The sequence below is a fragment of the Chamaea fasciata genome, unplaced genomic scaffold (genome assembly GCF_029207755.1).
Source record: "Chamaea fasciata isolate MVZ Bird 193981 ecotype frontalis unplaced genomic scaffold, bChaFas1.0.hap1 SCAF_4, whole genome shotgun sequence".
NCBI classification, from domain to species: Eukaryota; Metazoa; Chordata; class Aves; order Passeriformes; family Sylviidae; genus Chamaea; species Chamaea fasciata.
Genome location: NW_027094089.1, coordinates 21,211,812 through 21,225,864, shown reverse-complemented (window position 1 = coordinate 21,225,864; position 14,053 = coordinate 21,211,812). Strand labels below are relative to the sequence as shown.

Genomic DNA, 14,053 nt, shown 5'->3' with positions numbered 1-14,053 from the left:
GCAACTGACAAACTTGCTGAAAGCTGGCCAGGTCTGGCAAAAACTGGGTATTTGGCAACTCTGCAAATGGAGCTGCATTAACAGGGAATTCCAGCAGCTGCCTGATGCTGCATTACAGGTTTGGCTGATCCTGCCTGTGGGCAGGAGGCTCACAGGCTACCCAAACATGACTACAAGGGTCCTTCAGAAGACGATTTGCTTTCCTCTGAGATGACAGCCCCACTGAAAAACAATGAAATACAAAAATTCTTAAGAAATAAAAAAAATTCTTAAGAAATTAAAAAATTCTTAAGAATAGCCATCATCTATTCAGCCAAATGCAGAACAGAAGACACAAGCTGGCTCCTACAAGAAATTGCAGACTGTTTGTTTAATCTCTGAACTTTAGATATTATCTGCACGAAGCCCCATACATGTTAGATGCAAAACCCATTGGGAGGCTTCTCAATGCTCAGAGAACTTTATATGGAATAGGGAGTTTGTTATTTAAATACATGGAATTTGTTTGATTTACAACATAGAAAATCACTAAGGAGATAAAGTAAAAAGTTTAGGATCTTTGTGACTGAAATAGTACTAAAGATGATTAATTTCTGTCTCTTCAGAAGATGGCCCCCTTTTTTTTTTTTTTTTTTTTCTAATAACATGAAGGCATAAAGATGCCAAAATGTCTTTTAAAAATTCCTTTAAAAATGTGTATAATAGAGCCTCGATGTTGTTGATTTCAAATCCTGTCAAAAGTGTAGGCAAGAACTAAAAACTGGATCATGAAAATTTCCAAATCTATTTGGACGGGTCAAATGAGGGGCCAAAACTATTAGAAATGGTCTACACAGTTTCAGTCAAGAGGCAGGAACAAAGCGCTGTCATGAATTCACTGCATGGATCTCATTTAAAAGCCTGCATGATTGTCAACAGAATGGTTTTTGTAGGCAGTATGGATTTTTTCATGTATCACCAAATTATAAAATCAAAGTTAAGTATTGCTCCTCTGTTGCGGAGATAAAAGCATTCCCTCTCACCATACATCAACAATCAGCTCATACAGAACATAATAGAAAGTTAATTAGACCAATTTAGTATCCTGGCAGTGGACACATTCATCCAACCATGGCCTAGAGTTTCATTAGCATTTCTGAGCATTTGTCTGAAGTGGAAAGCAATTTTTCAGGAAACTTAATATCAACATCTTAATTAAATTATAACCCTAAAAATGCTGCAGGGCAGGGGAGGGGACAAAAACTGAACACTCATGATTTGAACCTAAAAAGAACTTCAGAAAAGATTTAGAGAGACAAAAGCTTTTACACCCAGATCTCCCATGGAAATAAACTTTACAAGAAATTTTGGAATTAGAACCAGATTTCAGCCATCTGTTGGCTAGAAACAAAACAAAGGTTGAGATCCCTGTGGTCTTTCTTACTTTGACCATGTTCAAAAACCTAGACATTATTGCAACCATCTGGACCATCAGAAATTAAATACTGTGATAAAAGTAAATTAATTTTTTTTTCTCAGAGATCAGATCGATGTGCAGCTCTTCATTAGCCTGACTCTTGCATTCATGTGCATCTACATGATGCACTTTTACAGCCAACTTCTCTACCTGGGCAGTGATATCATGCCACAGTTCAGCAGCCCAGATGGGTTTCCCTCGGTACTGCCAATTGGTCATTTTTTGTCGGTCCAGACACAACCACAGGTGTTTGCCAACATCCACAAGTCAGTGTAAAAGTACAGCACTGTCCATTTCTCTCAGGCCAAGGGGGTCCCAGTGGCCTGAGCTGGAGGACCATGGCTGCAAGAATGACCAGTGCTCAGTTGACAATAAACTTGTGTGGGATCTGCTGCTCCAGCTGGATCTCCATAATCTATGGGGCCTGATGGGATTCATTTGAGAATACCCAAAGAGATGGCTGATGTCACCACAATGCCTCTCTCAAAGACTTTTGAGCAGTCCTGGGAATCTGGAGAGGTCCCAGCTGACTGGAAGCTGGCTAATGTTGTCTCAGATTTCAAAAAGGGCAAGAAGGAGGACCTGGAAACTGAGCCTGTCAGTCTCACTGCAGTGCCTGGTAAGGTTATGGAGAAGATCCTTCTGGGAGGTGCTGAAAAATACCTGGAGGACAATGCAGTCATTGATCATAGCCAGCATGGCTTCATGTGGGGAAAGTTGTGCTTGTCAAACTTAACTTCCTTTAATGACAAGATAGCCCACCTGGCTGACCAAGGGAAGCCAGTGGATGTTATTTTTATCTTTTTGCATTTCAGCAAAGCTTTGGATACTGTCTCTCACAGGATCCTTCTGGGCAAAAAGTCTAGCTCACAGCTGGATGAACACATCCTGTTATGGCTTAGCAGCTGGTTCATGGGTGGGGCACAAAGGGTTGCAGTGACTGGGGTGACATCAGGCTGGAGACCTGTCACTGGTGGGGTTCTGCAGGGCTCCATCCTCGGCCTTTTGCTCCTTAATACCTTCATAAATGACTTTGACACAAGACTTAAAGGGGTACTAAGTCGGTTTGCAGATGACTGGGGAGAGCTATTGACTCCCTAAAAGGCAGAGAGGCCCTGCAGAGAGACCATGACAAATCAGAGGGCTGGGCAATCACTAACTGCATGAAGCTCAACAAGGGGAAGTGCTGGATTCTGCACCTGGGCCAGGGCAACCCCGGACATACAGACAGACTGGGGAAGGAGATGCTGGAGAGCAGTGCCATAGAAAGGGACCTGGGACTCCGGATCAATGGCAAGTTGAATGTGAGCCAGCAGTGCCCTGGCAGCCAGGAGGGCAAACCCTGTCCTGGGGGCATCAGGCCCAGCATGGCCAGCCGGGCAAGGGAGGGGAATGTCCTGCTCTGCGCTGCCCTGGGACAGCCTCACCTCGAGTGCTGGGGGCAGTTCTGGGTGCCACAACATAAAAAAGACATTAGACCGTTAGTGAGCATCCAGATGATGGGCAGGAGGATGGTGAAGGGTCAGGAGGAGAAGCCGTGTGAAGAGTGGCTGAAACTGAGGGGGGAGCTCACTTCAGTTACAACTCCCTCACGAGGGGAAGAGGAAGGACAGCCCAGAAAACTTTTCTCTGAGGTGACAGTGACAGGACCTGAGGAAATAGCCTGAAGTTGTGTCAGGGGAGGTTTAGGTGGGATATCAGGAAAAGATTACTTGCCCAGAGGGTGGTTGGGCACTGGAACAGGCCCCCCAGGGCAGTGGTCACTGCACCAGTCTGACAGAATTCAAAATTTTTGGTCAGGTGGTGTGACTCTTAGGGTGCCTGGCACAGGGACAGGACTTGGATTTAGATGATCCTTGTGTGTCCTATCCAACTCAGATTAAGCTATCATTCTATGTATTCTTCCAATAGCTTCTTTTAAGAAAAATATTATTACATTCAAGGAAACATTCTCGCTCAAAGGTTATTAAAACATTATCTACTTTTTGAAAAGTGATATTCTTCATGCCACTCACCCCCACCTCCTTATACAGTAAGATCTGAAAGGAAGAAAACAAAAATGAATACTATGTACATAATAAATATCAAGTATTTGCAGTTGGAATATGTTCCAAAATTTATTTTCAGTTCAGCCTCCAAGGCTGAATGGTCTCTTTCACATAAAAATATATCTTTTCTGTTAACTGCTATTGGCAATAGTTTTGTGAAAGAGTCATTAAAGAGCAAATTTGCAGAGGTTTCTGAAGCTTTCTTGTACTATTGTTAATTTTATTAAACAACAGCTGATTCAATTGCAGTTCAAAAATACGTACAGAGATCTGTTTCATTTAATAGCCAAAAGCATTTAATTCTAGTTTAGTACCTTGCAGAAACATGCAAACATGGCAGTAATGGACTGGCACACTGACAAAATAACTTCAGGACAAGGAAGTGCTATCATTTATACACAATAAATCTTTTCCAAAATCATTCCCCCACCCCCATCCCTCCACTTCCCCTCAATAATGGCAATAGCTTCTTAAAATAACAGCCCATTTGAGCACTTGATCTTGTGGAAAGTGCAGCACATGAACGAATCCAATCCTATCATTCTCGAAAGGGATCTTTTTGAAAACCGTTTTTTATTAGTTTAAGTGGATTTAAATGACCAAATTCCAAGCTGGAAAGCCCCTTTTTGTTGTTTAAGGAAGCTGGACCAAAAGAAAAAACAACCACCCATTTGGCAAAGTAGGACTAGAATGACAGAGTCAGATTTCCAAATAGGTTCTATTACAACTATGCTTGGCAAAAGTCTGTGCTATGTAAGTGGGAGCAACAATGGGACTGTGTCAACTTACGCCACAGGTGGATTTGCTCCATGGCCTTAAAAGTGATTTATTGTTTATAGAAAGAACTAGTCAAAGGCACGGTGACAGTGTGGAAAGTCAGGCAAGTCTTAAAAAACTATAATTTCATTACTCTGACAAGGTATTTTTTAAATATCTTTTTTTTTTTTAAAGAGATACTGTTGAGGAGTTAAACCTCCTAATGAAAATTTGTAAATATTATCTCTAAGAAATAACTACCTTAATACTAATACCTTAAATTAATGAGGTACCTAGACCACATTATTTTAAGCACCTCCACTTTATTGCATGTCAACAAGTCACAAAGTTGCTAAATGACAGTGACTAAAGAGGACACAAAGAAGAAACTTAGGTGGTAATGTCTAAAACTGAGCCAAACCTGGAGCACAACATAGCAGGACTCCATGGTATGATACACACAGTATTCAACAGGACAAATAAAGAATATCCTCAGTTCTGGTCTCTGTTCCTTTCAGTTCAAGATTTTATAATAGAAAGCAATCTAATTATAAAATAAAAAACTTAAAAGTACCTCTCTAAGCATGAAAAGTTATCCTCTCCACTTTCTGTTAAAAATCATGCACTATATTACTGTGTCTCAAACATCTGGACAGTATTGAAAATTTTGCTTGTAGGGTTGTTAACAAAAGGAATGAGAAAAAAAAAGTCATAAATGAAACACATCACACCTTAAGGCTACAGACAATGATGGAGCTAACAAACCTGTATTGCAATGTGTAATTGTTTTTCCTTTTTCCTTTCAAGCACATTCCAAAGTCTTTAATCACATTATGCACTTTGTTACATAATTGAATCCACCACATTCTTTTGGTTAGTCAGCTTCATCCCAACTAAGTAAACAAATGCATCCATATATACTCACTGGGATCAATAGAACACTCATCCAAAGAGCTCCCTTCCCACATGGCACTGCAGACAACTTCCTAAAACGTAACCAGCAAAACCACATGAGCCTCATGAGGTTCAGCAAGGCCAAGTGATGGTCCTGCACCTGGGACAGGGCAAACCCAAGCGCAAACAAAAGCTGGGCAGAGAATGGACAGAGAGCAGCCCTGCCAAGATAGATTTGCAGATGCTGGTGGACAAGAGGCTGGACATAGGCCGACAATGTCAGCTCACTGCTCAGAAATCATATCCTGCTCTGCATCAAAATAATTCTGTGGGCAGCAGGTCAAGGGAGGTGATTCTGCATCTCTACTCTGCCCTCATGAGAGGGAGGACTGGTCCATCCCACAAATCCATGCCTCTCCAGGCTGTAGACAGGACTGCTGTGCAGGACAGTGTCAAGTGTTCTGCACAAGTCCAGGTAGAAGATGATGTTGCTCTTCCCTCATGCACCACAGCTGTGACCCAACTGCAGAAGGCAAACAGATTTGTCAGGCATTATTTGCCTTAATTGAAGCCACGCTGGCTGTCACCAATCACTGCCTTATTTTCCATGTTCAGGGCTCATGGGAGGAAGCTCTGGAGAGACACTTTCCAGTACCTAAAAGGCAACCTACAAGAAAGCTGAAGAGAGACCTTTTACAATGGCATGTAGAGATAGGACAAAATTAATGGCTTCAAACTAAAAAAGGGTAGATTAAGATGTGGTAGTAATAAGAAATCCTTTACTGTGAAAGAGGTGAGGCACTAGAAGAGGTTGCCCAGAGAGGTTGTGGAGGAACCGTTACTGAAGTTATTAAGGCTAGGTTGGATTGGGCTTTGAGCAACATGGCCAAGTGTGGGTGTCCCTGCCTGTGGCAGGAGGATTGGAATGAGATGATCTTTAAGGTCTCCTCTAATCCAAACCATTCTGTGATTTTGTGAAATCTGAGCACAGGGGTGGACAGCTCTCCCAAAAAGCCCTGTGTAGACTGCAATTTTCCAACACAGAAATAGCTGATGTTATAGACGAGGCAGCTAACAAACCAGCACCGTGCTATTGCAGTACACTAACAGACTTCAGTGCTGGGCTGCAGAAGGGTCTACTCCTCTAAGCCGAGCTTCTGAGGCCAGGCAAAACCAGCTGTGTCAGACTCCCAGACACATGACAGGAATGAACCGCTGGCATCACACTGCAAACATTGGAGAAACAAGTCTATACAGAAATAATGGCTGTACTCCATTTTTCACACACCAAAAAATACTCTGGAGTGATAAAAACACAAACAAGACATAGCCCAATATTACTAAGACATGCTGGAGAACATTTCTGGGCCACCTTTGGTAGCTATGTCTCTCCAGGTTAGTGTCATTGCTTCCACCCTGTCAGTCTCCATCTTTCAAAACGTAGACAGAAATAACCTGAGCAGGTCTGCTGAATTTCCCAAAGCACTGGAAACAGAATGAGACTTGACATGCTGTATTTCTATATCACAGCAACACTGCTTTTCTTTCTTCCCTCTCACACTTCCTTTTAACCATGACACAGAAAAAAATTTAAAAGTAAATGACAGTTAAATGAGCATACAGAACAATAAGCAGCAGAGATCTTTATAGCACTAACTCACATTTGTTCCAAGCAATTGAAAGAAGTATTTGCAACTGCATTATTAGTAACAGTAACATTCATATAAATATATGCTTACTGACTTCTTAGTAGCTGCAAATAAAGAATGAAAATGGGATCTTTTTATTGTAACCATTTAAAGCTGAAATATCATTGCACTAATACCTAGCTACATTCTTAGAATCAAGAGATACTGATAAATTCAGTGTTGCACGACTCCTTAGAAAAACCCATAGTATCAACTCATACATGAAACTTGCAAAGTAGGTGTTACACTGGATTCGCTGTACACAGAGCGCAGCTTAAGAAGACCTTAAGAATTGAGGTCTGAAGTTATGTTGATGGTAAAAACATGAAATGCTAATATAGCTGTAATTCTGAAGATTCAATGGCCAAAAGAAAAACACATGTATGCAACTTTTAAAAATTAAAAACTTATTATAGTATAGAGGAGAAAGCCTGCTTGACATAATTGATGACTTGGACTTCTGCAGTAAGAAATTTCAGGTCACTATGAGTCAATCCATCACTCAGTGTCCTCAGATGAAGAGCAGAAATAGAGCAGAAGCAGGAAATTGAACCAGACCAAGAAAGAAGCAAAGTATGACTCAATATATGTAACCCAGGGGTAACTTAATAGAACTTAAGAGTTTGGTATAAACTGCTTTGTGTTACCCTTCCCAAGACTAAATTGCCTTGTGGTGCCCTTCTAAGTCCATCTTTGCCCACATCTACCCAGAATTTTATCAAGGTTTTGGTTCTGTCACGTGATGCCAATTTCTCACATATCCAGCGAATCATCTTTCTGTGCATATAGAAGAAAGTGTAAGGATAGCAATCTTTTGGCTGTAATTAACTTAGTAGAATCTTTTATCTTCCACAATTCAGAATGTTCACAGGGGAACAAGAGGAAGACCAGAAGATGAAAATGCTATATATGAAATATATAGCAAAAGCAATCTACTTTACACAAAACTTTCATTAGCACACTTCAATCAAAACAAGGAACACTTAGTGAATCCTTAGAATCTGCAGGATTTTAAAACTGTCACCACAGTTTCGGTTCAGTCAAATCCATTATGATGAAAATACATCTTAAGTTCTGTCTTATTAAAGTTATGTCCAAGGGAAAAGATATCCCCAAAGTTTAATACCTTTTGGAGTGTGCAATCTGCAGTGTGCCATGAAATTCAAAAATAGTCTGTCCTAAAATGGTCCAAATCTACCCAGGAGTTTGTTAATCTTCAAGTTACCTTAATGGGTTTATGGTTTTGAAATGGCATTTTAAATGTAGAATTACAAATCAAGATTTGCAGAATGTGTTGTGCTTCAGAAGAAAAAGAAACCTCCATTTTCAGGATAGTATTTGGTTTTTAATACATGGAAGTGGCACATGCCTCTAGAGATGGGGTTTTCCACAAGTTAAATCACAGATTTTGTTTGGACTTACGCAGTCTTGCCCTCACTATCTTGTTTCGTGGCACTGGCTCCCTTTTTACCCAGCAGTGAAGCCACTTTCTCAGGGTCTCCATTCTCCACCGCCTGCAGCAGCCGATCGTCATTCTTATTCCACTCGTTGGTCTAAGTAAAAGGAAAAGAATTGAGAAGTATTATCAGTACCAGCTCTGTGTACAGACTCTCCAGAATGATCCTGCACACATTTATCACCACTGAAAGCTTAAACAAAAGCCCAGCCCAAAGAACTGGCACAGACAAAGCCACATAAAAGCCATCTGCAAGCTGTGCAGCAGAGGTTCCCAAGGATTTGATGGCTTAAGCCAGTGCCTAAGCGATGACTGAAGATGAACGGTAACTTGGAAACTCTGTAGATGAGTAGCGCAGGAAAAAAATGACTGTATTTTCTTACTGAATTTCAAAAACTCTCCTTTATTTTTCTAGTCCTGGTTTCCATTTCAGACTGTACTGGCCCCATTGGACCTTCACAACATGTATCATGTATCACAACATGGATAAGCAATGAGGTGCCTCATCTTATCCAGACCCCACCCCTAAAAACCAAACCGGCCAAAACTTTCCATATTAAAGGCTTTTCTCAGCTCACATTTTGTAGAGGTTAATGGGTTAAGAGACTGCCCTCTGCAGAATGCGCTAGCTTTATTGAGTTTTTTTATTCCTTGGTCTTTAAAACAAACAACCAAACCACTAATACAGTGCTACTGAAAGAAAAGAAAACCACCCTACTTTCAGATCTTTCCAAACCTAATCCCTTAAATCTTTTTGATCCCTCTCAGCAGCTGAATCAGGAATAGGACATGACTTCCCAACCTGATGACTATCCCTCCTCCTCTGAAGGATCATGACAATGGCCTGTTTCCTCTAAAACACTTCCAAGTTGAATCTAGCAAGATCCTAAGAAAACAGAGGACAGTTAACCTTCTGTATTCCATGTGATCACAGCAAAACGAGCTCTGAAAAACAGAGTTGAAAGTTGCACACATGCATTCTAGTCTGGACCAACAACACGGTTCACTCTCCAGGAAAAACTATCTGGTGAAGTTAAAAGCTGTATTTGAACCAGTGTTAGCACTCTGCTACACTCAGGAGAATTAACTTCAACAGCTGTGGTTTTCTCTTTGACATCAGTCAGCTCACCTCCAGCATGACTGCCTATTTATGAGCACTTGATTTGTACACAATTTCTGGAATTACAGAATTCATGTTAATACACACCTCGAGAAATACTCAACAAAAACCAAAAAAACCTCCCCTCCCCTCCTGATGCTCTACACAGACTTTTTTTTCACCCAGACACATAAAAACTTGGCCATTTCTCTGTCTGGGCTTGTGAGGAAGAGTGTGAGATGTGCATACTTATATGAACTAACCCCACAGGCTGTTCACACCCTGAAAAACAGGAGGAACAGGAGGAAAGTGTTCCAGATTAAAATTTATTTTAAAAACAAATTAAAAGAACCATTAGGGAGAACACAGTAAGGGCAGGAGAGCAGACAAGAGTTGAAAGAACACCACCTGGAACCAAGAGGACGAATGGCAGCTCTGTCAAAGGAAGTGGCATGCAGACAGAGCAACTGCAGTCTGTTATGGACATGAAATGACTGGTGGGACAGTGCACATCCAGCAGGTTATAGTCTTTTTTCTGGTGGCACTGCAATAAATTCCTATAAACTCTAGAGCATTAATTACATCATCAAAAAAAGAAAATAGTTTCTCTAAGCAATATTTAGACTCCGTGACAATGAGTGGCCAGCCTAGCAGCAAACTCCACCCAAAATGAGACTCATTGCCTATTCTTGCATTTGGGGAATTTCATGCTTTAAAGGCAGCCTATTATTAAGAGCAGATGTTAAAAAAATGCACCTTGTAAACAAAAAACTTAGAAGTTAACTCTCTTTATTTGACAGTATGTCTTTTGGAGTTTGACCTGTTTCCAAGTTTCTTTTTATTATTCAGTCATGTAAGATATTCAAATACAGGATATTTGATGAATCAGCCTTAATCTACACACACCAAACACACACATCCAATCCAATACTAACCAGTACTTTGAAGAAAAAAACACAACACCTAACTTAAGATTTTTTCCTGACCTGAAATCACCAATTTACTTTTGAAACATGAAACAGAATAAACTACAGGAAAATGTTAAGATTTAAGGCCTGCTAAAAATCCTTGGCAGAACAGCTTTCAGAAGAACATTCAGCTTTAGAGTACAAAAATGGCTACATCTTCAAGAAGCAGTTTCATGAATATTCCTTCAATAGTCAGCTATTGAATTGAAACATTACTGACATATAATCCAATATACAGTGTTCTGGTACAAGCAGGTAAGCACACAAACACTGAACCCCATATTTAAGAAATATCTGAGATAAAGTGTCAATTTCCCCTTAGACAAGCTGCTGTGGTAACTGTATTCATCTATAATTATACTATCATTAAAATCCCAGTCCAAATAGAAATGAACACAGTTATGTCTCAAATTACCCTTAAGTACTTATGTAGTGTGGAAGCTACACTGAGGAGATACTCAGACACTGAATGGAGAACCCTGGAGTATTCTGAAAGTGATTCTGATGATGCAGAGCCATGTTCATGCCAACAGTAAAACATTTTATGACATATGGAATCACTCTTTTACAAGAACAGGTTCTTTAACTTGTCTTTACTGCAGTTTTCAGCCATATCCTTTCTGGTATCCTAAAATGAACACTCACAAACACAATTAAGGAAAGACTTAATGATGCCTCAACTAAAAACTGCTGCCTACTTATCTGTACAGCTAAAAAGATTCCCTTGTACTTGAGAAATAAATAGAACAGAACTTGGACAAGCCATTAAGTGACCCTGAAAACACTCAGTAGTACCAGATGTATCTCAGTGTCAAGGAAAGACTATCAGTGTACATTTCTTTATTTTTCACACAGAGCCAGAGAATTAATTCCTTTTCCTCCTTAGAGGAACATGGTAGAGGCTGGTGGCTAGGCTAGATCTGTGTTTGGCAGTCATTTTAGATTCCTGTTTTACAATTCTACATCTAATTAGTGTTTCTCCTTTCAAGCATTGTGACTCAGATGCAAAAGAAATGAGTAATTTTAGAGATTGTCACATACTTAAACCCACTTATATTGGTTCTTGCAATTGCACGTTTAGCATCTATTACATTACTGTACCTGAAACTTTGTTTTGCTCCTGGAAAACAAAAGAATACATGGAGTTTCTCTTCATCATTGCACAGCAGAGTTATGCTTATTTATAAACTATCTGTGTCCTACCCAAGATGTTTAAAAGCCATCACATTCTATTGTTCATATAAAGTCATTCATCTTTTCATTAAAGCAATAAAGATTCCATTCTAAGGCATCAATAATGTGTCATCATGGTAACTGTAGATGAAATGTCAATTTTATGCGAGCTACAAAAATCTATTTACAGACCTTGCTTTACTTTTGAAATTAAATTGTGCATAAATCTGCTCACACAGAAGAAACAAGTATGCAGACATCAACTGTTGTTCAAATATTCTTCTGATAGGATCAAACTGTTTTTTTTCTTCCCCATTATGCTCAAAGACCAGCACTGTACAATGCATTCCAAAAGTTAAAGGTACGGCTAATAAAATAAATGGCATACAATAGGCTCCCAAAAACCCATTTCAATATGGAATTCTAGCCCTACTGTCCATGTTTTTCAGGGGAAGAAAACTCTTGAAGGACAGAGAATACAAATGACACTCAGAAAGACACTGTACCCAGGCTTTGGTAAGAGATTAGGAGGTTTTTAAACCAGAAGGGCACTTAAAGTGCCTCATGCAATCAAACATTGTGCAGGCACTGTTGTCCATAGCAGATCAGAAAACCCAGATTTCTGAACAGAGGCAGTGACTGTTGCATTACATTACGTTTTTGGAATCTCTTGTAATATTAGCCTGGTTTTGACCCCATAAGTCACACATCATCAAATATACACCAAAGACTTGGGAGGTAACTTCTGCTGGAATGATGTAAACATGGGTACTCCCTGTTACTGTACATTGTAAAAGCCACCTTGAACTGACACCCATCATGCAGCACCAGCATTTGTCTGTCCTGGAAAACACGCACATGGGAGATGCTCTCTTCTGCCAGGAGTACAGGATGGCCAGCAGAACTGGAGACCTTAACTTCATAAACCCACTGCATCAAGTAGTCCCCAAACCATCTCAATCCATTTTCCAAGATGCTCAGACATTTCTGTATGGCCCCTTCTTCATCTGTGAGTGACATCCTGCCCCCTCTAAATAAAGATTCCTCACTTGCCTTGCTTTCAGATCTCATCCAAAGAGCACAGCATCATCCACCACACAGCCCCTGGGAAGCTTCAGTTCTGTTATACCACTTGTTCAGGTAACACAATAGAGTGTCAGAGAGGTCTCCGCCTGTAACATTCTGAGCCAACCCACGCAGAGTGCTTCAAACTCAAGGTTAGCACAAAATAGCAGCACAGTCTTCAGGAAAATCTTTACTATAAGCACAAGAGCAACAAAACCAACAGCTAAGTAGGTACTTTTCATCACTGTTTGGAGATGTTTTTTGCTTGTTTCATGTTAAGACTGCTGCAAATACACGTTAGTCAACTGAGCATTCTAGTAAAAAAGTCCCAAACATGAGCATCTCAGCATAAACACATATGTGTAATGAATTTGAAAGAATCTAATCCTAGAAAAAACTGCACATGTGAGTTCTCTTCACATCCACCATCACCCTACACACACCCCTGACTCCTGTAGGCCACATGCCAAATAGTTATCAACAGCCTTCCTTCAAACAATTGACATTTTGCAATAACAATGGCTTGTGAACACATGTAAAATTGATGAAACACATATTTCAGCTTCACGGACCACAGCCAGTGCTCCACGCAGCACTTCTTGGGGGGGAGGAGGAAGAGTTAGTTGTTTGTTTGTGTTTTTTCAAACATGTATAGTGTTCAGAATAGGTAGCAATACTGAGGATTAGATATGCAGAGACAAAGGAATCTGATCAAAGCTCAAGCTGTGCAAATTTTTGGATAAAACAGGTGTTTTTCAGTCATGCCTAAAAACAGTAAACATTTTCCTATTAATGTGCAAGGGATCAGGTAATCTGTCATCCCCAATAAATCCTAAAATACAACACTGACAGTTCAAAGGATGGCATGCTGAAATTCAAACATCAGGTAGCTTTGAACATTCCTCTCAAGCACGCTTTTTATTCTTGATTTTCAGTTTGCAGATGGAAAAGTGTGCTGTAGGGCCTTACTCAAAAGTACCTCCCTGGTAACAGTTCGGTGTTTTTCATATTGAAACACTCATGAACCTGATAAAGGAGCTGGCCATGCTTAGGATAGAAAGTCGCTCCTGCACAGGGCACTGTGTGGCCAGTGTTAACGAAGTGAGGCTGAGAACTTGGTTGACTTGATCTACACCACCAGTTTATAACTAGTCATTAAAAAAGGCAATATTCAAGCCAACGTAGAGTGCTCATACCACCTTCAGTAATCACTGTCAGGATGACCTCTCAAAGCCACAGCTCCATCACAAACTTTGGCAGTAGTTACCAACAGCAATGCACTGGCAGCTGTGGAGTCTCCTGTAAGCTCTCTCTGCACACAATTTATTACCAACTCTATCACTGCAAGACACTAATAAAGTACTTATCATACTCGTGGGGCTGAAACCATCCAGTAAAAATCCTTCATGTTTGGGATAACACTTAGCATGTTGACAAGTTGACAGATTTT

At 40.3% G+C, this 14,053-nt stretch overlaps 1 protein-coding gene across 3 annotated transcripts in view; it reads right to left on the bottom strand.

Annotated features, from left to right (window-relative positions):
• Positions 1–14,053, bottom strand: part of RAI14 (retinoic acid induced 14) — an 87,467-nt gene that overhangs the window by 29,749 nt on the left and 43,665 nt on the right. For all 3 annotated transcript variants that reach the window (XM_066181048.1, XM_066181046.1, XM_066181047.1), the window contains one exon: positions 8,265–8,395. In XM_066181048.1, the coding sequence (XP_066037145.1) occupies positions 8,265–8,395 (131 nt within the window). The remainder of the gene's footprint in view (positions 1–8,264; positions 8,396–14,053) is intronic.